This window comes from Porites lutea, chromosome 2 (genome assembly GCF_958299795.1).
Source record: "Porites lutea chromosome 2, jaPorLute2.1, whole genome shotgun sequence".
NCBI lineage: Eukaryota > Metazoa > Cnidaria > Anthozoa > Scleractinia > Poritidae > Porites > Porites lutea.
Window position 1 is genome coordinate 40,323,252 of NC_133202.1, and position 25,257 is coordinate 40,348,508.

General features: G+C 39.6%; 1 protein-coding gene across 1 annotated transcript in view; it reads left to right on the plus strand.

Annotated features, from left to right (window-relative positions):
• The first annotated feature begins 1,091 nt into the window (after positions 1-1,091).
• LOC140928615 (uncharacterized) overlaps positions 1,092-25,257 on the plus strand; it is a 54,738-nt gene continuing 30,572 nt past the window's right edge. Inside the window, exons 1-16 of the mRNA XM_073378390.1 lie at positions 1,092-1,225; positions 2,756-2,944; positions 4,672-4,842; positions 5,629-5,817; positions 6,193-6,422; positions 6,755-6,987; positions 7,289-7,507; positions 8,769-9,027; positions 9,940-10,057; positions 10,458-10,663; positions 10,849-11,087; positions 19,661-19,766; positions 20,248-20,409; positions 21,388-21,519; positions 22,725-22,856; positions 24,046-24,252. Coding sequence (XP_073234491.1) covers positions 2,875-2,944; positions 4,672-4,842; positions 5,629-5,817; positions 6,193-6,422; positions 6,755-6,987; positions 7,289-7,507; positions 8,769-9,027; positions 9,940-10,057; positions 10,458-10,663; positions 10,849-11,087; positions 19,661-19,766; positions 20,248-20,409; positions 21,388-21,519; positions 22,725-22,856; positions 24,046-24,252 — 2,673 coding nt within the window. The 5' untranslated portion in view covers positions 1,092-1,225; positions 2,756-2,874. The remainder of the gene's footprint in view (positions 1,226-2,755; positions 2,945-4,671; positions 4,843-5,628; positions 5,818-6,192; positions 6,423-6,754; positions 6,988-7,288; positions 7,508-8,768; positions 9,028-9,939; positions 10,058-10,457; positions 10,664-10,848; positions 11,088-19,660; positions 19,767-20,247; positions 20,410-21,387; positions 21,520-22,724; positions 22,857-24,045; positions 24,253-25,257) is intronic.

The window sequence follows — 25,257 nt, forward strand, 5'->3', positions numbered from 1 at the left end:
ATAATTCCTAGTGGTGCTTTCATTTTTAGCATCAACTCTGTTATATCTTTTTCACAAATAATATGATTAAGATGATACAATTCATGAATATGATTTATTACGCAAAAAGTAAAATGAAAGTACTCGTCTGTCCGTCATTTACTTTTGCTCTACTTTATACCCTTTCCCTCCCATAGTGAATGGTGGCTGGTCAGGTTGGTCAGCGTGGAGTGGCTGTGCGGCCGGCATTTGCGCGGGAAACCAGCGCATTCGAACAAGAACCTGCACCTATCCCATACCAAGTGACGGGGGAGCTTGGTGCACAGGAGAAAATGCGCAACAGTTAGATTGTTTGAGTGAGTATTCACTGCAAAATTGCTGTTTTTTTGAGTGAGAAACATTAATAGAAAAATTAATTAACTCACTTCAATATTAGTTCCAACGATGCTTTTTCAAATTGTCGCTCCGAAAGTGTTGGAACCCGCTAAGAAAAGTGTCAGGTTTTCGGCAAGTATTAGAGTATTAGCTCAGCCTTTAACACCGCGAAAAAGCACGCAAGGAAGAAATAATGAATATTTCCAAAACTGCCCGAAAATGTTTGTTACTTAGAAACTTAGATCTGTTTAAAGAAAGTTGTAAAGACATTCTTAGATTTCTCTTTCCCCGATTAGAAAGGCATTTTCTTTGCTTCTGCAGTAAACTTGTGTGATCCCTATTATGACTATAAGTCTCAATCTTATGACATATGCCAACTGCAGTGGAACCGACCTAAACTCCCTAATGAACTCCCCATTCAACTTATTTATTTTTTCCTGTTTCTTTACTTTTGAGTTGAATTCGAGATTATTTCTAACATTATAAGAAGCCTGTTAATGATCCTGCATTTATCATGTTGATCTTCCATACCAGCCAGTGCTATTGTTTCAAAGGAAAGCCTTTTGGTCCGTTTTAATTTACGTCAATCGGTAACATTTCACATTGTAGTGTACATAGTTAAATCTGACGAGTTCTCCTTTGACCAACGGCGTTCACTCTTTTTTAAGTCGTTTATTAAAGAATTCTGATTTCATTTTAGTTGATGGAGGCTACACAGAATGGAGTCAGTGGTCACTCTGTGAAAACCCATGTGGGGGATCCATAGTTAACAGAACCAGGAACTGCAGCAACCCTATCCCCACTGCCGATGGGAAGCCATGTTCCGGAGATTCATTCCAAACAAAGTTGGAATGTACCTTACCATGCTCAAGTTAGTAAAAAAGTGTTTTGTTTTTTTTTATTCAGTAAAACACTTGAAGCTATTTCTTTTGGCGTAAAATGATAGTGATATTCAATATTAGTATTCACCAAATCAGTGGATAGTATTTTCGTGCGTTCTGATTGGCTCCAGTCCCGTAACTCTGAACAACAATATTCATTGTCCTGGGACGGGACTCAAAATGGCTGCTCGTTTCGCGACAGTTTCGAAAGATGAAATTTTAGCGGTAAATGAATCAGCTGTACCAACAAATACCAAGAAAGAGACAAAATTTGGTTTGTCAGTGTTTACTGGTCGGTAGAAAAAAATTTTCGTACCGTCTTTGCAACAGAATCATTAAAAATGATCCCCGAAACACTGTCAATTGAAACGTGAACAAACTTTAACTAAATAACGTCTTCAATTTACAAAAGGTTCCTTTTTGATTTTTATCAGAATGATTTGGTAAATACTAAAGCACCTCCCCCCTCAGGGTCGTTTCATAGAGGTCGATTATTTACCTCGACGCTTCGCGTCACAGCTATTCACTTTCCCTTTGGGGGATAGTCGTATAATATTTTTGCCGAATCAAAACAAGTTTTTTCGTTATAATCTGTTTCATTCATTTTACTATAATTTCATTTTGTAGTTATGTCATTTTTTTTCTTTGGGAATCAACAGACAATTCGGCTGGTATGATTAATTTATGGCATTTTTTTTTCAATCATGTGAAAGCTAATATGAGCGATCACCCTGACCAATCGCAGTGGACGCAGACAATCCTTTGAACCAATTGCTATTCAAATGCAAAGAAGAAGCTTTCTGTCGGTTTCGCGAAAATTTCCAGGCCAGGTTTAATCCAGCATTTGTTCTTCAACATTTTACCATCCTCATTGCGATAAGTTTACTCTGCGCACATCAAATCGCCATTTTAGTAAACTTAATTTATATATATTTTTTTCAGCTTTAAGAAAATATTGACCTTTGAAATCCGCTTATTTTTTTTGACCTGTATGTCTTGCTGCAAAACAACCTTACTTAATCCCCTTTTTCTATGGTGGGACATACATGTATGGCCGGGACTAGTCATGCACAACACAATTTAAGAAGGGCGTTTGCAAGGTGTTCGGTCTCACCCCAGGTTAGGTTCATTTCCTTGAGCTCTGCCCGCTGTTCTAGCCCAAGCGCCTTTTCTGCCACCCAGCGTTCCTTCTACGGAGTGGACTCCATCTTAGCACAATCTTGGGAATCACCTGACTGTCCATACATGCCCTACCCTACCCATTTGAGGCGGGGCCTCTAGATCTCAAGGGTGATTCTTGTGCTCCTTGTCATGTGGTATAGATCTTCATTCGACACTTTTTTGGGACAGAAGATACGGCAGATTATGTTCAAATTATGTTCTTTTTTAATATTTTTTTGTTATAGATTAAATCAATGACAACGATTTGAAAACACGAAATTCCATTTTTTTTTCATATAACTCCAGCCCATTAAAAACAAACATGCTTAAAATAATCGGCGTCTTTTGTTTCTTTTTAGCTATTCCTCTCGACGGTGAATGGAGTCCTTGGACGCCATGGACACAGTGTTCTAAAACCTGTGGAATATCAGGAGGGGAAATTCTAAAGAGAACGCGATTGTGCAATCAGCCTCCCGCTATGAATGGCGGGAAGCCCTGTGTTGGTAATGATACAGAGACGGCCAAGTCATGCTTGACGCCTTGTCCAGGTGGATATAGTAAAAAAATACATTAGGATGCTTAAGCAATGATAACAGCGACGGCAGAGAGATTAAACTGGATTCGATTTGTTTCAAACTTCATTGCGAGCATTGCTACAACCATTTGCAAGAAGGTTGAGACACTCCCACGAAAAAACGACCTTTCTTGCTTCAAATTGCTCCTGGTTACAGGTCTGTGAGATAAAATACTGACCTCCCTCCTCCCTCCCATTCAAAGTGGTTCCTCCAAGTTTTGAGTATGGTCTTGTATTGCTAGCAACTTTGATAAGGGAGGAGGATCACAACCACAAGATCATGGACAGGGCATTTATGCCAAAATACGATACACTGTCTCAAGTACTTTTGCAACTGGTTGTAGAACATATAAATCTGTCAAGTACAGTGAAACCGCGCCTTACGGCCTGGCAAAAACCGCCATACATTTTGTTTTAAAAAACAACCCCTCGTTAATACGGCCACCCCATTGATACGACCAAATGTTTTTGGGCTATTGGTGACTGTATTAACGGGGTTCCACTCTATCGGCAAATTTTCCGGTGTTGAGTTTCCATCGGCCACGCTCAAGTTCAGAATAAGAAAGAAAAATTCGTTGTATTGCCCGAGAAAGTTGTACGTTATGGCCGTCCTGCAGTGTGTCCAACGGCAAAGAAAAGTCCTAAATTAAGTCCAACTGCAGGGTTGTTTTCTTTTTGCCCTTGCTCTTTTTGATCTCCTCTGTGCGGTCGCTGCCTTGGGTTGTTAAAGATACCTTCATCAATCGATTGATAGATCAACCAATCAATTTGTCTATCAATCAATCAGCTAATTACTTCATCGTTATGTGAATAACAGTGTTTAGCACTAGTTGGTTTCATCAAACTATATATCAAAGCGAATAAAAGGGAATTTCCCCAATCAACGGATTTGACCGAATTGCTAGCGGTGTTGCTTGTAGAAGTAGTTCCTGCCTCAATGAGAACCTTCCATAGGAGGATTTGGTCCAATTTACACATGGAGCACCCAAGAGAAGTCCTGTATACAGTAAAAATCCGCGAGTAAGAACCTAGTAGTTTGAGAACCTGCTGGCAGAAATTTGCTATTTTAATACTCAAAATGTAAGACCTGTAAAATCCCATGCAAGCAAGATCAAGCAGACTCTTATATGTGGGTCACAGTTTAGACGATGATAAACACCATATGTGGGTTGAGTTTGTTGTTGGTTCTCTCCCTTGCTGCGAGAGGTTTTTCTCCGGGTACTCCTGTTTCCCCCTCTTCTTAAAAACCAACACTTTCAAATTCCAATTCGATCTGGAACGCACGAAAACGTATCAACGAGTTCTTATGAACTCCTAAGTGCTCCGTGGGTAAACAAATTACTAATTACAATTACAATATTTCAACCAAGTTTGATTTTGAGATTTTTTAATAGAAGAAAATACTTTATTAATCCATTTGCTTTTTATCATACAACTTATGCTATGGAGATAATGCTAGATATATTACATACATTCTGTAATAGCTTATCGTGATATTTAAGAACCAAACCCAATTTTTTCTGGTAGTCAACGACAATTAGCTCCTTCGTCGAAATAAGAAACATCTTTAAGAACCCACCTAACCTAAATTGCGAATAACTACCTCAAAATACATGAAACGTTTTTGACAGAATTAAGAAATTGTTGTTACACGCGGGCTTTTACTGCATTCACAATTTCGAATGCAATTGTTGTTCTTAGTTGATGGTGGTTTCAACCTGTGGTCTGCATGGACAACATGTAGTCAGACTTGTGGGACTGGTACCCACACAAGGAACAGAACCTGCGACAACCCAGTGCCAAACTACCATGGCAAAAACTGCACTGGTGACTTCAGTGAGGTAGCAAGCTGTAAAATAACTTCTTGTCCTGGTGAGTAGACCTGATAAACTGACAATTCCTTTATATATTCCTTAAATTCTGACGAACTGTAGAGTTATCCCGATGAGTATAACTATGGCAATAACCTCCTTACCGGTCTTTGACTTTTGAATTAATCATTCAAGAATCGCACGGTCTAGTTTATGCAGTGGGCTGTATTGTTTCGTAATTTTGTAAATCTTGGTATCCAAAAAAATTCAAGCAGATTTTTGGGTGTTGCTCACAGGCAAAATATGCCAGTTTCAATTTGATCAAAACGGTAACGCAGTGACTTCAACCAATGGTGACTGCCTTCCCTTTACAAGATCTTTTGCATCGCTGGTTAATGCACCTGACCTCCTATATGAGCACGAAGCTGAATGTCCTCAAGGAAAATGTATAGTGTACGAGTAGCGTTCACAGAAGAGTTGTAACCGATCATGAAAATGTACTTAGTGCTACGCCACATGTCTCAATTCTGTAATAGGTCTCTTCCTACGATTTGATTACCCTTAATTAAAACCATTTTCAAGAACTTACGACTCCGCTCACAGAGTTGCCGATAAATGCAAATTCGAGTGTAATACAACGGTTAACCGCAAAAAACTTGAAATTCTTGAATAGAAAGTCACAGAATTCCAAAAAAAAGGTAAATTTTAAATAAAAGCATACAAAACAAGAGAAGGAATGAAAACAAGGACACAATCTACTGATAGATGCGGCTTGGATTATTTATATATTTAATATATAATACAGAATACTGTCCCCGCGCAAAACAAATTTACTCTTATTTTTAAGGTGCAATTGATGGAGGCTTTACAATGTGGTCTTCCTGGAGCACATGCTCAGAGCCAACATACTGTTTGAAAGGTGTTTCCAAACGAACCCGTACTTGCACTAATCCCCCTCCAGCTAATGGCGGAGATGACTGTGTGGGATTGTCAGCAGAGAGTAAAGATTGCCCCACCCAAGCAGATGGATGCACAAGTAAGACGTTAATGGTCAACATACCAGGGGAAAAGGGGGCTAGAGCGTGTGCCCTCACCTACTCTCCACATCATTTTTCTTATGCTTTGACATAATGACTGATACTTTAAACTCCTTGAAAGTCTGTCTCGACATTGTCTCAGTTTTCTGGTTCATTCAAAGTCGAAATGGTGAAGTCGTTTTACTCGTTCTCTAAACTCGTTCATGCCTTGCAACCAATACTACTTTTCCCTTTTTGTAATAAATTCAGTTTGATTTCTTGAAACAGAATCATATGCTCTTGTTTTCATCTTACTGCCTCTTGATGGTTATTTTATAGTTATATTGTACATGGAAGAAGCTGATGTTTATTTATAATCGCATTATTCGATTTAGCTTATGAGCCACCTAAGCCAGACAAAATAGCAGCTGACCCTAATTCCTGGATAGCTTTGGAGTGCGATGCAACCGAGAAGTTCTCAGCCACAGGAGCATACAAACAGGATGTTCCGTATGCTGTGTATACAAATTTCAATTTCATGAAGACGGAGTTGGAGAGTGGATGGTTTGCGATCAAAATTGAGCCGGATGATAAAGATGATTATGGAAAGAAGAATCTCACCAAGGTTTGCTAATGACATGGACGATTTTAAAAATGAACGATAACCGAACCAATTTCGATTGGAATGTTGAGCTCATTTGAGCTTATCTCTGCGCTGTGGGCTCTTTCAAAATTGCTTACCAGTTAAGTCAAACCGTTAAGATCTCAAAATAATAATGATAATTAAAAAATCACATACGATTGTCATGAATGCAGTGTCCTGCAGAGTTTTAAGTTCAAACGTATAGACACTGTAAAACGTAGTTTGGAAAAGACCTCTTCTTGCTTGCAGCAGACCCGGGGTAAATAACGTCCCTTCACTTAACTGTGCTTTATCATTTTTTTTTTCTCGTTCAGGTGTGTTTTGAAATGGTCAGCCCGTTAACTATTAAAAAGGTTGTGGATAACATAGCAACGTACTATGCAAGGATTGACGTACTACCTAGTTGGACACGCCCCGAACAAACAGAAAATGTCCCTGCTATCTCTATCTGGATTGATGAAACACAGCTTCTAAGAAAATATGAGTTCCAGTGCTCTAAGTCTGATAAATATTCCCCGCAAGCTGGATTTGAAATAACCGATGTTAGGTCAGTACATACATATCTATACATACGTATTCTGGGTAGAATGTATTTCGCAGAGCGCTCAATTCATTTAAGTGAAGAGCATTGTCTATAGCATTAATAATCACAGGAGTTCAGGCTTCCGGAGTAATCATTGATCGTTTATTGCGACATTGCTGTTTCGTATGGTCCGAAATTGTAGGACCACACTCATCAGGCAATAATCTTTCCCGAAGGGGCCTTTTACAGTTTTTAATAACACTCCTCACTGACCAGTCAACTCGAAATGTAAGTAATTAGTTCTGTTTTTGATTTCTTAATTTAGGTTCTCCTATTACACAGAGGGAAGTACTCAAAAATTTTCAGCAAAAGGGAACTATACGCTCAAAACAGGAAATGTATTCGCTACAGAAGTGTGGAAAGATGTAACAACTGGATCGGTGTACGCCAAGGGCACGGCTGCCTCTGCTACGTTTGGAGATATGTTAACCTCGTTTGGCTTAAATCCTTCAAGTTTACCAGATTTTTTTGTCAATGCCCTGAAGTAAGTTGCCGTTGTTTTTGGTTCGTTTATTTACTCGCTCTTGAAGGTCATCCTTGAGAAGTGATGCTACCCTAAGAACCACTTTGCACCTACTACGGGTGTTATTTGAACTAGGTTTACTCTTCCTGTGCGGGGTGCAAACGCGGTAGCAGCGGAGCATGGTCACAAATTAAAATAATTCAGCTTTGTTATCCGGGTGAAGACGGACGGGAAATGCCAAAAAAGTGACTGCCCCAAGGAAATGTGGTAATCTACCCATCCGAGAAAATTTGGTAATCACGCGACCGTACACCGACCGACCGCCCGTGCGCCCGACCGTCCGTCTGCACCAAAGGCATACCAATGTAAAATAACTCAATCAACAGGTATGGCAACCCAAATGCAACTCAAGGTTTTATTTGGAAGAAAATCACATGGCCGCCCGGACTTTTAGAAAGAAAAAACAACAACAAAGTCGTGTCTTTTTCGGCGTTATTTTTTATGTTTACACACTAACGTGGATAACGGAGAAAGAGCGAGAGCTAGAGCGAGTTATTGAAAATAAAGGAGACGAATTTCGTAGGAAGAAAAACATGGAGATTCAAAGCGGCGGTGAGAAAATGAGAAATGCTAGCGGCCATCAAGGTGAAAAAGAGCGGCAGTGAAAAATAAAAGCGAACCTGAACACAGGAAACAAAATGTCGGGTATTAAAGCACATATCTGGTGGGGTAAGTTTCTTTTGTTTTGTGTCCCCAGGGCGTGAAAACAAAAGAAACCAACCCCATTAGACCGGGGTCCCCCACTCAATGTAAACAGGCCCTTAGATCTGTTGGTCGAAGCCATTTTCATTGTCGTCCGTTTAGCATTACACGATTTAATTTTTTTTTGTTTACACGTATTATTAACCAGAGCTTCGCTTTTAGCCCTGGCTAAATCTATATATTACATGGATCGGGAATAAAGATTTTTTCCCCATAATCCCTTTTACCCTAACATTTTAGGTCGCAAATTGAAATGACTTCGTCAACTACTGTTCAATGTTATGAGGCTTCATGTGTCTTAAACGCGGTGAAATATTTTTTGAGTCGACCGCTTTGTGATCACGTCATCAGTCAGCCGGCTCTAAGAAACAGTGATTAATCATCATTCTGATAATGATAACATTTTCGTTCGCGCATTTCCTAACCCAGAGAAGATTATCCGTTTTAGTTCGGACTATGGCGGACTTGATTAATACAATTTTAGAGAAAATCTAAGCCAATGTTTTCTTTACTTGGACAGGGGAATTGGTGTGTGGGATTTCAATATGGCGCCTGCTGAGTTTGCAAGGAAATTGGAACAATTCGGCCTTTACCGCTTCACTGGAACGATTGACGCAGGCGGTGTTCCGATTCATGCAGAAATTTTGGCGGGATATAAATTTGGAAGACCGCAGTTTGCGATTGGTTTTTCCTTTGATAAAGAATCGTACGGCAAATTGGCAGAGAAGCTGTCTGGAATAAAGGTTGATTTCTTGGATTCCCTTGGAATAGACTTGGAGGTATCAGCTATAATAAGTGTCCCAGTAATCGATTTGTTTAACCCTCTTACAATCTAAGTTTAGAACAGAAAGTTACGAAACCCAGCTTGCAGGAGGCAAGCCAGTAGACTTACAAGCCATAACCCAAGCCAAGCGTAACTCGGCCTAATGGTCAGGGCGGGACTTATCTGATTCTTCTTTGAATTTTTTCGTTTCATAACTAGCAAACAGGATGTATTCGGCAGTGCTGATCCTAGCAATTTGCAGTTCGCGTTTCACAAGCAAAGGTAGTGATTGAAGTTGCTCGATCATCAAGAGCCCTTTCGTAGCTCAGTTTTTAGTGTGCCCACTGATAGACATTTAGAAGAATCGCATAGACATTTTATTTAATCTTTCTTTCATCTTTTAAATGGTGCACGGTGATTACTGAGTTATTCGGATACTTTTGTATTGTTAACGAGGCTTTGACTGGGTAGCGGAAATTTCCAGTTCACCGAGGGATATAAATTTTCATGTTAATGAAAAAGGTCGCATTTAAGAAATATTGACCGAAAAAGATATTTCCAATGTGTTAACATCTGCTAAATAACTGCACTAGTGTTATGTTTTGATACAGATATCCTTCTGTCAAGCCTATGTTAAATACATTATTACTTAAGATGACACTAAAATAAGAGTACCTCAGGGGTAATAATTATTCTACTACTTAAAGTCCAACTTCGATATGACGAATCTTTATTTTACGACGTCCTTGGTACAAAGAACTTTATTCTTCCTGCCAGTAATAGTGAAATATGTGGAAAAGAGCTTCGATATTGCGAAACCTTTTTGTAACAAAGATACTTTGTCGGTCCTTTGGCCCTTGGTTATATCGAGGTTCCGCTGTAGTTCTTAAGAAATTTACATGTTAAAATTTTCAATTACCTGTTATAGGTTGGTGTAAGCTTTAGTGTTCCCACTTCGCTAGGATTTCAGCAGGTCCTTGTTGATAGTACCACCACGTTTTCTAAAGAACCGCTCAAAAGTTTTCATACCGTCTCCGTCCCAGGAGGTAAGAAGAATGTAAGGTAAAGATAAAGTGGAAGTAGACTGATGAGGATAGACTAAGTTGTGCGCACCTTTCGAGCCAGTTAAAGCTGCCGTTTTACTACTTTCAGAAAAAAGACTAAAACTTAAAGAAAAATTGGCCTGAAAAGCGCGCGTAAATACTGAGCGAGTATGTTGGGACGTGCTCATGCCCCCCTAGGCATCCCATAATGCTCCTTAAATCTAAGTAATTCAATATGGCCGCCGTATCGGTGAAAAGGTCTATTGAATAACAATATATTCTTAAAAGACGGTTAGTACTGTACTTTGCATTGGTTGTCTCAGTGTCGCTTCTCACGTTTATAGTCATACTGATGGTCAATTTATTTTGTTTTGTTTGCTAACTATCCATTTTTGCATTTAAGGTATTTTCGTCGCGGCCCAAATTACCCTACCGAAGGACTGTTCAAATAACAAATTCTGTGAAATTTGCAAGATGATTCTGGGACCAACCATCAAGTGGTATATTAGTGGACAGTTTGAATGGAAAAAGATCAAAGTCACGACCGGGTTTCGTAATATTAAACTCTGGGATGGACTGGCATTTGATAGGCTTGAGTTGTACGTCGAGGTGAGCTTTTGTACTTTCTCACTTTGCTAGTTGAAAAGGGCGAAGACATACCACCAGCATGGATCGTTTTTAGCACTTTAAGTATAAAGATATGCTCAGCTGTTTACTAACTAAATAAAAATAAAGACAGCTTCTCAGTCTAGAATTGTGTGCCAACCATAACCTCTCTGTTGTGTAACTGTTAGGCGGAATTCAACGCTACCCACACACATGTCAAACTGGGCTTCCGCGTGGATATAAAAATACCTGTGAACGGCGAGATCGAACGGGACGGCATCATAGCTCCTGGAAATGATCTGTTTCTCTTTGGTGTGTTGGAGTACGACTTTACAGAAACGAAAGTTTCCGGAAAACTGGGCATGCGCGGAATGTGGCGAAAAGCCTATTGGATCCCTTGGTTATCTTTAGGAAACATCTTTCTTGGGTAAGAAGCTGTTGAATGAGGCTGCAACAGTTTTGAACGTAAGGGCATACGTTATCCTCCTCCTCTTCTTCGTCATTATAATCGTTTGCGTATACAACTTATGCCTGAGAAACGATGATATCTTCATAATATAACCGTGTTTAGTATATACACACTCAGTGATCTTGCCGATTTAAGCAATCTGATTGGTTCGCTATCTCGGACTATTCAACGATATTCACCTCCTAGCGAGTGGATAATGTGTGAGCTCGGTGTTTTTCCCATTTTTTTAGAGAACGATCTTTTAAAAGTCGACAAAATCCTGGGGTTGACTTTTTTTAAGGCAAGAAAAGACTTGGAAGGATTCAATACGGCGTTTTTCAATTTACTGTAGCTGAGTTTTATGCTCGATGGATTGTTTACATTCCCGTGTATTCGCGAAGAAGAAGCCTTTTCGTGAACTCAGCGTTTTCTGACAAGAAAATTTTGGCTCAAAAATTGAAGTTTACTTATGACAAACAAATTTAAAAGGAAATGTTTGCAGAAATTCTACGTTTCAAGTAAACAGGAAAGAAAATGATACAGGAAGACGACGTCTTACCTCGAGCAACCGAGCCGCCATTTTTTGTCAGCACTTCATGCGAAGAACGACACAACCAACCCTTTTGGCTATAAACTTGGCGAGTCAACAGAAAACAACAAAGCTCTACTTTTCTTCTCGGGTAGGGAAACAGTTCAAACTTTTAGCAGTTCCATTTAAGCCATTACGCTGTTGTTTGCGAAATGATAAACTTGTGAATTGCCATGTTTGAAAATTCTGCAAAGATCTATTTTAAAACTTACGCGTGATTTGATCTGTCAATCAAATCGTACTTTTTAATAGTTTCCTCTCTGATTTTGTTGAGATCACTTTCTTTTGTATATACTAAAACAATTATTCTTTTCAATCTCGGTGAATAGTGGCTTTGAGAAAATTTACCTCGCCGCTTTCGCGGCCCGGTAAATATTTAGCCACTATTCACCTTGATTTCAAAGAATAATTAACAGTTATTCGCCGAAGGCGAAGTTAATATTGTTGAATAATCCCCGAGACGAGGTCGAGGGGATTATTCAACAATATTAACTGAGCCTGAGGTGAATAATTGTTTTAGTATATTCACACGAAGTGATCTCAACAGAATCAGAAAGGAAACCATTAAAAAACCATTAGTTTGATTGACGGGTGAAAATTCATGCGTGAACACGAAGCCGTAAACAGTGGATGCGCAAAAGTTAGATCTTTACAGTATCTTCAAACATGGCAAATGATAGTTTTAATCCTTTTGTATCGAGTTTTGTAAGCTTTAGCATCAACGGTTTAAAAGAAAACGCCGAAAATTTAAACTACTACCCAATTCTGAGAAGAAAAGTATCTAGAGCTTTATTTGTTTCTGTCAACTCACCGTGAATGAGAAAGTTTTCTTCGTCGCTTCTTGCAAATGCTGTCAACAGCGGCTGCGATCAAGATAAGCGTTGTTTATCTCCAAAGTTCTTTGCCTTGTTAACTTGCTGGCACGTACAATTTTCGAAAATATTTGCCTTCCTCTCTTCTCCATAAATTAACCTCTATTTATAGGCAAAATTGGTCTTGCGAGAAAATCCCGAAATCACAAAACAGTGACAAAGCGACCTCGTTTTCCTCTGTAGTGGTAAACATAGCTTCGAGCGTACAAAAAGTCAGCTAAAGTAAACCACTTCACAATAAATCACGCTGTTTAAACACCATGAGGTCTTTTCTTGCTTTCAAAGTCATCAGCACTTGGATATTCGTGTATTTTCAAACAGGTTTTACTTTGAAACTTTGGCAAAACACCCAGTTCACGACAGCGATTTTGCTCGGCTTTATATTCACCGCCTAGCGCGGTGAATATAACGTCATAGTCCGAGATAGCTAACCAATCAGATTGCTTGAATTACCAAGATCACTGAGTGTGTATATACTAATTGTTAATGAATGAATTTTATCACTAACTAGTATTCAGCCCGTAAGTAGTTACAATAACGGTATTTACAATGAGATCAAACAAGATAAAACAGTAGTTACAACAAAAACGCTTATTCCAAAAAGTACATACATGTTATTACTAATTAATCCTTCAGTGACAACTTAAAAGATGGTGCAAGTAATACTTTCTTAAAAACATGGGGTGAACTACACTAAAACTTATATTCGAGATGCCGGAGACAGCTCTTTATTCACCTTAAGGTAAAACTAAGCTGCTCAAGGGAGAAGTGGATTGCTAAGAGAATGGGTCGTTAACCTCTTGTCTTGGAAAACTGCGGGAGAATTCTTTTATTTATTCCACTCTCGTTAAATTAGTTTCCAGAATTTCCAAGCCCACAGACCAAAATAGTTTAAGAACCCGAAGAAAACGTTGTTGTCAGTAATTTGACGATGGATGTGTTGTGGTTCAATTTTATCTTTAATTTGAATTTTCTTTCTGAGTATGGGAGTGTATGATAGTCAATTTGAAACAAAGGTAAATAACAATTTGACCGAAGATCAAATCTACCTTTGCTGCATTCCTGTGAAACTTAGGCATCAACTCGAGGCTTGGATGGACAATTTACAGTGAGCTGTATGAATTTGTCCACCCGGGCCTCGACCTCATTTCTTTATGTTTGCTCGCTGCAGCGGAATGCGCATGCGGGAAAGGTCTTTTGAGCCACAACAATTATGTAAAGATCATCACATTTAAGCCTAATGATTATAAGGAAATAAATTCCTTTTCCTGCAAAACCTTTTCACCTAAACGTACTTTTTGAAGTTATATTTCTTTCCGCATTTATTGCCCCCGCAAGGATTTCGCTCAGAAGGCGAAATCCAGAAGAGGCACTCTAGTAACTCGCGCGTATATTAAGGAAAGTACTGACAGTTGAAATATACAGTCATACAGTCAATATAGAAAAAATCTCGATTTGCTTGAACAGGGGCCGCGAGGAATCGGTAGGTAATGATGACGTTTCTATTGTTTGGCCCGCAAGTACGAAATAGTTAGGATGACCTAAAGACAGAAAATCCCGAAGCGACCGCTTAGGTAGATTTTGTGACATTTATTGTGCAGTGATACTTCGCTACTCTTTTGCGTTACGTGTTATCAGTGACATTCTGTGGAGCAGTTGTTTTGAAAGTTATGGACCAAAAGACACTCGTTAAGCGCAAGTTATAAGGTGCGTATAGCTTTGTACATATAAACACTTGAAGGATTTGCCAGACACGAGTTCACAAATCTTTGATTGGAAACCTTGCCAGACACTCTTTCTCTCTCTTTGACCGGAATAAGACTCAGCCCCTCAGAGCCCCTGCAGCCCCAAACAAGCAAGACGAGTGAACAACGTCTACCTTATCACTAGCAGAACGATGGACGATCACAGAAATTCGCCGACAATCAAATTCTGTGCTGACTTATTCCCTGCTCACAGATGTCCTTCCCCTGTAAAGTTTAAAACTAACACTAGAATGCGTGAGCGTGAATATGATCAAACGTCCTTTTAATTACTTTCCGGCAAATAAAATGAACTGAATGTAAAAGTGAAAGAGAAATAGCGAAAATTCAATCTTTTCTTATGGTTTAGAATAAACTATTCTCGAAACTGAGAATGTTTTGATCAAAGCTGTGTAAATCGAACTGAAACTGTGCATGGAACCTTGCGTTTCCTGTATTTATCCTACCTGTTGTATGGAATATGTGTGAAATTCTTCATTATGAATCGAATCGGTATACCGTAAAATTCCGAAAATAAGCCCCGGGGCTTATATTTTTCAAAGGCCCTTTTAGAGGGGTTTATATTCGGAGGGGCTTATCAACAGAGGGAAATCTGCGTTTCAAAATCGATTGCGCTAGCCTTATAGTTGGAAGTGAATTTACCGTTTTTGCTTTGTTGTACTTTGTATTTGAGGGCAATTTTCCAAGTGCAAGCCCCCGGGGGCTTATATTTGGAGGGGCGATTTAACGGAGGGTTTTTTGCGTTACCGGTTTGAGGGGCATATATTTGGAGGGGCTTATACATGGAGGGGCTTATTTTCGGAATTTTATGGTATTTCAAAGAGCTACACAACAAGCAATTATACTATTGACCAGCAATATACAGAGCGGGGGCAGCTGTAGTGTCAAGTATTACTAGTTTATTAGTTGTCCATTGCAGACAAATATATAAATACATGTATTTGCGATCTTAATTAAACTCTGGACGTGTCAAGTATAACGAATTTATGAGTGTAACATACTTGGCAATTATAACAATCAAGCATTTTTGTTAAATTGAAGGGGCTTAACCACAGGTAGCCCAAGCTCACTATGAGTGCCCTGAACGACATTATCCTACTTAGCTAATTAATTATTCATACAGCAAGAAAATTATAAGACGCTGTATGGAGAAATGTTCTTTGCTCACTAAATTAGCAAAATGTACATTGAATATCGCTTTAAAGCTTACCTTTAGCGTCTTCTTGTTTTTCTTTGTATTCTGACTGCATTTCAGACCTCCTAGGCACTGTTTAAGGCCTTTTTTGGAGCGACAGTTTTTCACCCAGATGACAGTAGAGAGAAGAGAAGAGAAGGTTGGCAAATCTCTCTTGACCGGCTCCGCTCTCGGCGGCGATAAATTCCGTGACATTTGCGACATGGAGACAATTCCGCCAGAAACAGATGTCCTGATAAATAACGCACATTTTCCATCATTCACATCGCCAAAATTCCCATTTCGAAGGTCCTAAATCGCCAACGAAGTGGGCAATACACGGCTGAGGTGAGGCGAGTCGAGAGCAGACCCGCAACGGACTCCAACCGTCACGTCGAAAATTCAAACCGACGCGGGCTGGCAGGGTCAAATTGTTCAACCGTCAAAGGACAATTGGAGCATTTAGCCTACTGGGCACAGTAACTGATTTTTCACTTCTCACATTGCACTCCGGGGTCGCGGAAGTCAAGCATCGCGTGTGATAGTGACATGTAATATCAAAACATGTCGCGTGTTAATGTTTTGAATCGACAGTTTAATGCCGGCTAGTCTATGACCCAATGAGGCACAGTTCAACACAGCCCTTTGTTCATTTGTTAGGCTGAAATGAAAGTTTTTTTGCAAAATGAAATACTTTGTAAGTGCATGTTCAACGAGAAACAATGCAATCTTTTGATTACAAAAATTCATCCTACCTTTCTGCCATGATTAATAGTAGCGTCAAGAAATCCAATCAATACAAAAATAGCTGCTACATTTGGAATTCATATTTCAGAAATAGTTTGCTTGCGCTGTTATCAGCTGATGTATAATTTGATCTTGAAATCGGTGTAGCTAATGTGGCAGAATTACCAAGAGAAAATTCAATGAAATATTTATTTACATATTTCCTTTCCGTAAAAACACTCCCAATAGATAAGAGCACCTACCGGAAGATCCTGTCCCCAAACTTGCTACTTACTGCCACTTGTTGAAAAAGGGAAGAAAAATAGCTAACAACTGTTTACAGCCGTAGAAATTCTTATTGCAATATTTTTTTCTAAATCATACATAAAAAACCATTGTCAAACGCTTTTTAAAAAGAAGAGTAGAGATCAACCAAATGCAACAACGCGACATGTTTTGATATTACATGTCACTATCACACGCGATGCTTGACTTCCGCGACTCCAGAGTGCAATGTGAGAAGTGAAAAAATCAGTTACTGTGCCCAGTAGGCTAAATGCTCCAATTGTCCTTTGACGGTTGAACAATTTGACCCTGCCAGCCCGCGTCGGTTTGAATTTTCGACGTGACGGTTGGAGTCCGTTGCGGGTCTGCTCTCGACTCACCTCACCTCAGCTCGCCCCATGTAAGGGAATCCAGGACAGTCTTGGATTCTGGATTCCATGCTGTGGATTCCGGATTCCGGGCACTGGATTCCGGATTCCAGCACAGTGGATTCCGGATTCCAAAAAGAGCTGGATTTCATTTTTTTTTTCCTGTTTTAATGCTTTTCTTCGCACTTCGTTTTCGTGTTCGAATCTTGCTATATTGAAAGACGTTGTTAGAAGGCATAACAAGTTTGTTTTCTTTTTCGGTTTACAAAATTGCGGGAAGAAATGTATTACAGTTCCGTAAGGGTTTATGGTATACGGAGGGGGACATTGGGGGACCGTCTACACCGCAACACCGCAGAAAAAAATAACAAACACCGCATCACCGCAAAAAAACGTAGCGAAACACCGACATCGCAATTTAAAGTTTTGTCCTACGATTAATCTAATCGAAATCTCCTTGTAATTGGGGATGGGGGATCTCGGAGCTGGTTAGTGATTAGTAGAGAGTGAGACTGATCTCAGGACTCTATTCTTCTCTTAGTCTACTTTTGTGAACTCTATTTTCAGCCATGCTGATAGAATAATGCATGCAACGCCCAGATTTCGCCTGTTATCCTTTTGTTTTGAAGTCTTTTTGTATAAAAAGACCATACAGATCATCCTTCGCTCTGGGTATGAAAAAGCAGTGAAGTATTTATTATTTAATCAATTGTAACCGACGTTTAGGTTAGGAGGGTGGAACTTGTTTTGGGTCGTTGTGGATCTTTTGTCTATTAGTTTTGATCGTTGTGGATCATTTAGGTCGTTTTGGCTCATTTTGCCTAGTTTCTCGTTTTATTAGTAACTGGCCAAATAAACATACGCTGTGGCGTGTGCAATTCATTCTTTGCAAAGTCTTTGGTTCTGTTCACTAAGGAATAGTTTTCCGTCTCAATAGAACTTGGAAAACCATTTTTATCTATATCTTTTAAGACTTTTTAAAACTCTCTCTCCGTGTCAATAAAGACTTTTGAAGAGGGTAAAAAATTCTCGCGTAGAAGTTGACGCGTACTGCTTTGGGGTTTTAGCTAGCACAATGATAATGAAATTCAAACTAACTGTCACGTTGAATTTGATGTTAAAAAGAACAAAAACAACAAAAAATTCGTTGGTTCATACTTAAGATGTGCGTATAACCACGTTTTGTTAGAAAAAAAAAACGTCACGGCTCTATCAAATTCGTTGTTTAACACGTCGAAAATTGAGGATTTATTTCGAGCATGCGCTCTTTCATCGCCTGTCATATTCCTGACAGGCAATAATCGGATTTGACCAGATCTTCGGCTACGTCAATAAGAGATCTGGGTCTCTGAGATGGTTTGGGGTCTCTAGGATCCATTTCAGACAAAGAAAAAAAGTAACGGGCTAAATTGATCTCGGATCGGTCTAATTTCCAAAAGCGACCTCAAAGTGAACGAGGCCTATTCAGGGGCACAACTGGAGAAAGAAAACATGAAAAATCCGTCTGTTCCTCGACCGAGTCTGAGATGACTGAGAGATCAAGAGATACTTGAGCGTTTCTGACGCGTGACTGTGAATTTTTTTCTCTTTTGGTAAAATGTTGAAAGTGGACGTTTATTTTCAATTGTGAACCAGGAGGACCAGGAACGTTCAAGAAAAGTTTCACCCCAGGTGCGCCTTTTCCGGTCCTATGCCAGGTCCTGGGCCAGGTCAAATCGCTTTTAATTTTTAAGTTCATCGAAGAGAGTGAACAACAAAGAATCAAACATATATAGCCAGAGGTTGAAGCTATTCACAACAAGCCAGTTTATACCTTAAAAAGGCTGCGCTGTATTCCCTCGAAAACCCCCGAATTTTGTGATCCTGCCAGCCGCTCAAAAGCAAGGGTTCCTTCGCTGACCGTGAGCTTGACCTTTCATATATATGGAGCTCGTGAAGTATGGTTTTGACACCAGATATGCCGATATTACACTGTATGTCATCACGTTGAGGCATATACCTTAGGGAGGCTTTCCATAGATCGTTTTTCTTTCGAGCGAGTAGCTCAATCCAATCTCGAGTGAATCTTTAGTAAGATGGATTCTGGATTCCAATCTTTAGTAGGATTCCGGATCCCTAGTGCTGGATTCCGGATTCCAAAGCCCAGGATTCCGGATTCCACAAGCAAAAAATTCCTGGATTCCGGAATCCGGATTCCCTTACATGGGGCGACTCAGCCGTGTATTGCCCACTTCGTTGGCGATTTAGGACCTTCGAAATGGGAATTTTGGCGATGTGAATGATGGAAAATGTGCGTTATTTATCAGGACATCTGTTTCTGGCGGAATTGTCTCCATGTCGCAAATGTCACGGAATTTATCGCCGCCGAGAGCGGAGCCGGTCAAGAGAGGTTTGCCAACCTTCTCTTCTCTTCTCTCTACTGTCATCTGGGTGAAAAACTGTCGCTCCAAAAAAGGCCTTAAACAGTGCCTAGGAGGTCTGAAATGCAGTCAGAATACAAAGAAAAACAAGAAGACGCTAAAGGTAAGCTTCAAAGCGATATTCAATGTACATTTTGCTAATTTAGTGAGCAAAGAACATTTCTCCATACAACGTCTTATAATTTTCTTGCTGTATGAATAATTAATTAGCTAAGTAGGATAATGTCGTTCAGGGCACTCATAGTGAGCTTGGGCTACCTGTGGCTTAACGTCGTCCGCATACAGAATGTGATCACTTCTGGCTCGATTTCCAACCGCCGCTCTGCTAGTAATATGCAATGGCTTTGATTGACAGGTTGACTTACAAAGTTGGAGCGCCTATACCCATAACTGGTGTGCAATTTGGAATGAGAGTCGAATTTGGATACGACTGTCTTATACCAGCAGATTTCAATAACGACGTGAGTTACAATGCACGATTTGCAAAGTAAAGCCATTTTACGTTAATTTATACAAAGGTAGACTTATACTAAACCGTAGTGTGCTTCGTTTAGTTTCAATATACCTACAACTGACTGTGAGCAGTCTTCACAGTAGACAAGTCCATAAGACCGACGGTTTATCCCTTGTCATGCTGACAAAGATGCTTTGATTTTGCGAAAACTGGAAGATGTTTAAAAGACACTGAACTCTTAAAAAACATCTCAATTTTTCCATGCTGACGCAAGTCTAAGAAGATATCTTATAATAAGGTTTATATGGATCTTCGTAGAACGCTTGTCAAAAACTCCGTATGATTTGTTTGCCATGTGAAAACCAGCAATTAAAAAAATCTGTTTCCTTAAAATGCGATTGGAATAAAGTAGTTGAGCAAGCACTCCTACAAAAATATTAATTCATTTTATAATATCAAGTAATAAATAAAATGTATATTATTTCCAGGGCCATTGTTTCGGTGGTGAAGGATACTTTGGTGTCGGAGATCCAGAGTTCTTTTATGCTAGTATAACAGCTCTCACATTTGGGAAGATCTTCAGATTGCTGGGAGCAACTTTTGAGCTTCCACCTCCAATAGCAGCTACCGGCTTTCCACAAGGGGCGACTGTAAGCTGGATATTAGAGACCTTTGGATTCCAGGAGGAGGACGATTACGAGAACGAAATTTAAAGGGGCTGTGTCACGACAGTCCAGTTCATTTTGTTTAATTTTGCCAATTACTCGCCCTCAATCGGTATGGAACTTAAAGTAAGCAAGGAAATTACATGGAAATGACAAAATCAGAGATTCGAGACAAACAAATATGTCTCCTGAGCATTATTTTTGAAGCTGCAAACAGCAGAGATCAACTTTGAAAAGCTGTTAGGCTGAACAGTTTTCAAAAACCCTCATTTCAATCCGTTTCAATCTTCTTCAGTTTTGTCTATCCGTGGCATCTGTTCTATCTGTTGTGTTATTTTAACCTTTCTTTAATATTTTACGCGGTTATTTTTATATTTCTTTTAATTTAACGAGCATTTTGCAATAACCTGATTTGGCTGAATTTCGTGACACAGCTCCTTTAAATTTGACCTCCACTTTTTTTTGCGTATTCCGAGAAAACAGAAATATTGGAAAGATTCCTTTTCCTTTTTTTTCACTACCGCAAACGTTAACACGGTTTTTATTATCACTGAAAGTAAAGCCCTCTCTCGATCGCAAAATGATAATGATAATGATGATGGGAAAATCTCGCGTTTTCGCAGTTGTCCTCATATTAGAATGTGATGGTCTTTAGTAGTACTCTTCTTCTTGCTTTGAATCTGAGTGGGGCCATATTACCCTTTCTGACAGTGACATGAAGCCATTTTATTTAAATTTGTTTAATTTGTTGTCTTCCGAATTATATCTGAACTGTATTGACTAAGCTTTGATGTTATTTTTTAACATCACGAAATCGGAGATGGTGTATCCAAGAAAGTGGCTGTTTAATTTTAGGAGTCAAAAGGTTAAAACAGTCTTCTACTTTGCCTTGAAAGTAACTTGTGTTACACTGATAAATAGCAATTTTCTTTCCCAATTACGGACTTCAAATTTTTCTGTTAGGTTGCGAAATCTTCGGCCGACGTTGATCTCCGAATAGCGGGTGGCCCGTTTATCTTCGAAGGTTTCTATATGAAAGGAGAGGTTAACATTCTGGGTTGGGGAATTTTTGCAGAAATCAGGTTATCAAAAACGGTAAGTAACCAACAATACTCGACTTTTATGAAATGCCTTCCCACAATCACCGCGTAGTCAACTTAGTTGGATGCCCGCCCGTCTCGCTGTCGAGCAGAAAGGGACGGGCTCGACTGAACCCAAGGCGGACCCCTAACAAGGGTCTTAAAAAACCTGGTAAGATTAGTGATAGCCATGATTCATGCCCTTGTCTCACTTCAGATGATCGCGTCATTGGGCTTTGTCTCTTCATCCTTCCTTGTCAATTCGAAGGGAACTTGGGAGAACCCTCTTGTTTGTTCGAAACGTGCAGGGAATGTAGACCTCGGTGTTGTCGTCTATGCGTTTTATCTCCAAGCAATACTTAAATTGGAGCCAAACTCTGATGTTTGTATTGCCTTACAACGCCGATGAAATTTTCAAAGAAACTCTTAATGTACATTTAATAATGTATTATGTGTACCAAAGGTTAATACGTACCAAATGAAACATCGTATTTGCCCCTACCAATGAGTAGTAGCTACGGGACTCGCCTCTCTACGTTCTTTGCCGAGCTATAAATTTACAGACCTTTATTGTTATTTGTCACTCTGGACCGGTGCTGTGGCTGCTTCCGGCGGTATTCAGTACGCGCGTCCTCTAAAAACACGGTTGGGTGTTGTAAAGCTGATTCTAGTAGTTTTCAGGACGGTTATGCATTTTTGCAGCTCTCCATGACTAATTCCTAGACACGCGACTTGAGCGAGGGAATGGGAGGCTTAAGGAACGACGACGGCGACGGAAACGAGAACGGCAAAGTAGTAGGTTTAGACAAGCAAAAGAACAACTTTGTACGTGCATCACGCTTTTTTTACGCTGCTTTGCCCTCACTGTACGACTATGACGTGAAACTTCCTAATTTCACGTTCTTTTGAAGACCTAAACACAAGACAACAATTTTCTTTTTCCCCTAGCTTTTATAAACTTAGATACAATCCTTTAAAATTCAACTTCTAAAAAATCGCCAAACTTTGACAAATTAAACGAGTCGGAATTACAGGGATGATGTTTAAAACAGCGTGAATCCTTTTATTTTATGGGTGGAGTGACGTTTTGGCTACCGTTGCCTTCGTCGTTGCTTAAGCTTCCCAATGTCATAGGCGTTCAAACCCCCCTCCCAGACAAAGACCTCTACCCCAATCACATTGTAAGGGTAATTAGAACTTTTTCTTCTTTTTCCTCTTAAGATAATTTTTGTGGACTTAAAGCCTGACCCAGTGGACATTTTAGGTATTGCTAAAATTACCCGAAGCCCAAGCGACTCTTCACTGGGACCATGGTTCTATGTCAATGCCAGGCGGGATATATTTTACGTTGAGGTAAGTTGACAGGAGTTGACGTAAACGTTTACAGGTCGTTTAATTGACGAACCATGAAATTTACGGGTTTTTTTTACGTTCATTAGTACAAATCCAAACAAATCCTCCAAACTCCTCTTAGTTTAATTAGTTATCAATCTTTCCCTAGGTTAAAATATTATTTTCTTTTATTTCAAAGAAAAAATTGAAGCACAACCCGTTCATACTTTATTGGGCAAGACATAATATGCATACAAAATAAAAAAGTGGGCAGTAAAGGTATTATAATACCTTTAAATGACGAACGTCTTTAACACTTCTAAAGAAACGAAGGTGGAAACAGGAAAAAATGTGAGCATTCGGTCCATCGGACTAACACCCATACTGGTTAGCTACAGGGAATTTGCTTTTGTTTTGTTTTTGTTTTTTTTTTATCAATGAACTAAGACTTACCACTTCCACTTTCACAATTTGCCCTTAACACTGGAGATTCAGTGCTTTGGAATAATATCCTGGTTAATCATAACTATAACAAAATTGTCAAATCTGATTGGCTATCAACTGCCCTGATTTCAGCCTTAATTGGACAGTTTTATTGGACAGTACGCGTCATGCCTAAGTAATTGGACAGTGCGCGCCATCACGCGCGCGCTTAAATGGCTTTTTTTCTCGCTGGTAGCAAAACAAAATTTCGAATTTCTTGTGTTTTGATTTAAAAAATAGCTTATAATATCACAAATTTTGTTAAAGTTATGATTAATTGGTAACAGAACTTCGTGTCGTCCAATTCGGTCTGTAATCATACTCGTGATTAAACAAATCGGACTCCCGCTACGCGGTCGTCCGATTTTGTTAATCACGAGTATGATTACAGACCGAATTGGACTCCACTCAGTCCTGTTACCATTACTAATTTTCGTGGTTTAAAAACGATTAGCAATACTACCCTGGGTAAACCTTTTAAGAACTGTCCAATCTTGTCAGCTTGAGGTACCAAAAAAAAAAAAAGGGAAAGAAAGAAAAGAAAAACGGAGAGAAAGGCGTTCGTTGATATGCGTATGCCTGATGTAGTAAGCTTATTAAGAAGTTTCAAATATTAAAGTCTCTAAATTAACAATTTTAAGCAATTTGTAAACAGGCCAGGGGCAGCAGATATTCAGTTAAAAGGGTTCCTATTTTGTTTGCTAATGACCGTTTTTTTTTCAATCAGGCGTACTTTGAGGGGTATACGGAGCTGCTTGGAATCTCAACCTATTGCCGTTTGAACCTTACAATGTCCAGAATGGAGCTGCTGATTCAAGGAAACTTTCTTGGGATTATAAAAGCTGAGGTGTTCCTCACGGCTTCTTACAGTTTAACCTTCGCTTCTTCCCAGTTCTACGTGAAGGTTACCGTGGACTTGTCTGGAATAAATGACGTAAGAAGAAAGCTCTTTCTTCTTTAACTTAGCTGTCATGGCTTGAGAAGGTTTATAGGAAAAAACGGTTGTACTGAAGCCGTGATATGCATCACTGGTGTACGTCTGTGAACCTTTAAATTTATTGATTCTGCTGCGTTGGGAATATACTTTTAACCAATCAGAAGCACTTCCCATATCTGGTTAGTAACTCGTTATTAGCGGAGCTCCACGTGCGCGCGAAGCGCGCGCGTGGGCGGAGCCCCATAGCTAAGGAAATCTACCCATCCCAGAAAATTTGGTAATCACGTGACCGACCGACCGACCGACCGACCGTCCGTCCGCACCACAGGAATACCAATGTTTACTCTCACACTTTCTAGCTACTATGGGAGCCCAGGAGAAAGCTGATTGCATATCAATGTTGTCATCAATTGACAGCTGTCAAAACAGGGTATCCGCTGACCACTATCACCGAATCGCGGGCTCAGGTGTCGACCCATCGAGGTCGAGTATTTTTTTGAAGGACAATGTACTCGTTTTCAAATGATCGCAGGCTCACGTTTACTTTTGTTTTAAATTCATATCAAATATGTTGTGTTTATGTCAGTATCGCCCAGCGCTATTACGATTTTTATTTCAAACTGACCTCAGACGCAAAAATTCAGCCAGTTTTTTTAAAATACAGGCGGGGAAGACCTTTTCTTACCATGGTCACGTGTTGGTCACGCTCCACGTCCAATTTTTATGCTCTGATTGGTTAAAAGTTGACAGGTGAGTTCATGCGTAAAATTTATGCAGCATCTTGAAAGTTGTTTACTTTGACAGCTGAAGCTGACAGAGTTTTGAGTCAACTTGTGATGTTTTTTTCCACTGGATGTACAAAATGAAATACAGCTGCTATCAAGAGTGTTCTCTTATTCATGGCTGGTTTGTTTATTGGGTTTTTGGTTGAAAAATGCGTCGCTTGTCAAAGCCGATAATCCGATTTATTTCGGATGGCATCGTTTTTGTTTTTCACCTTGC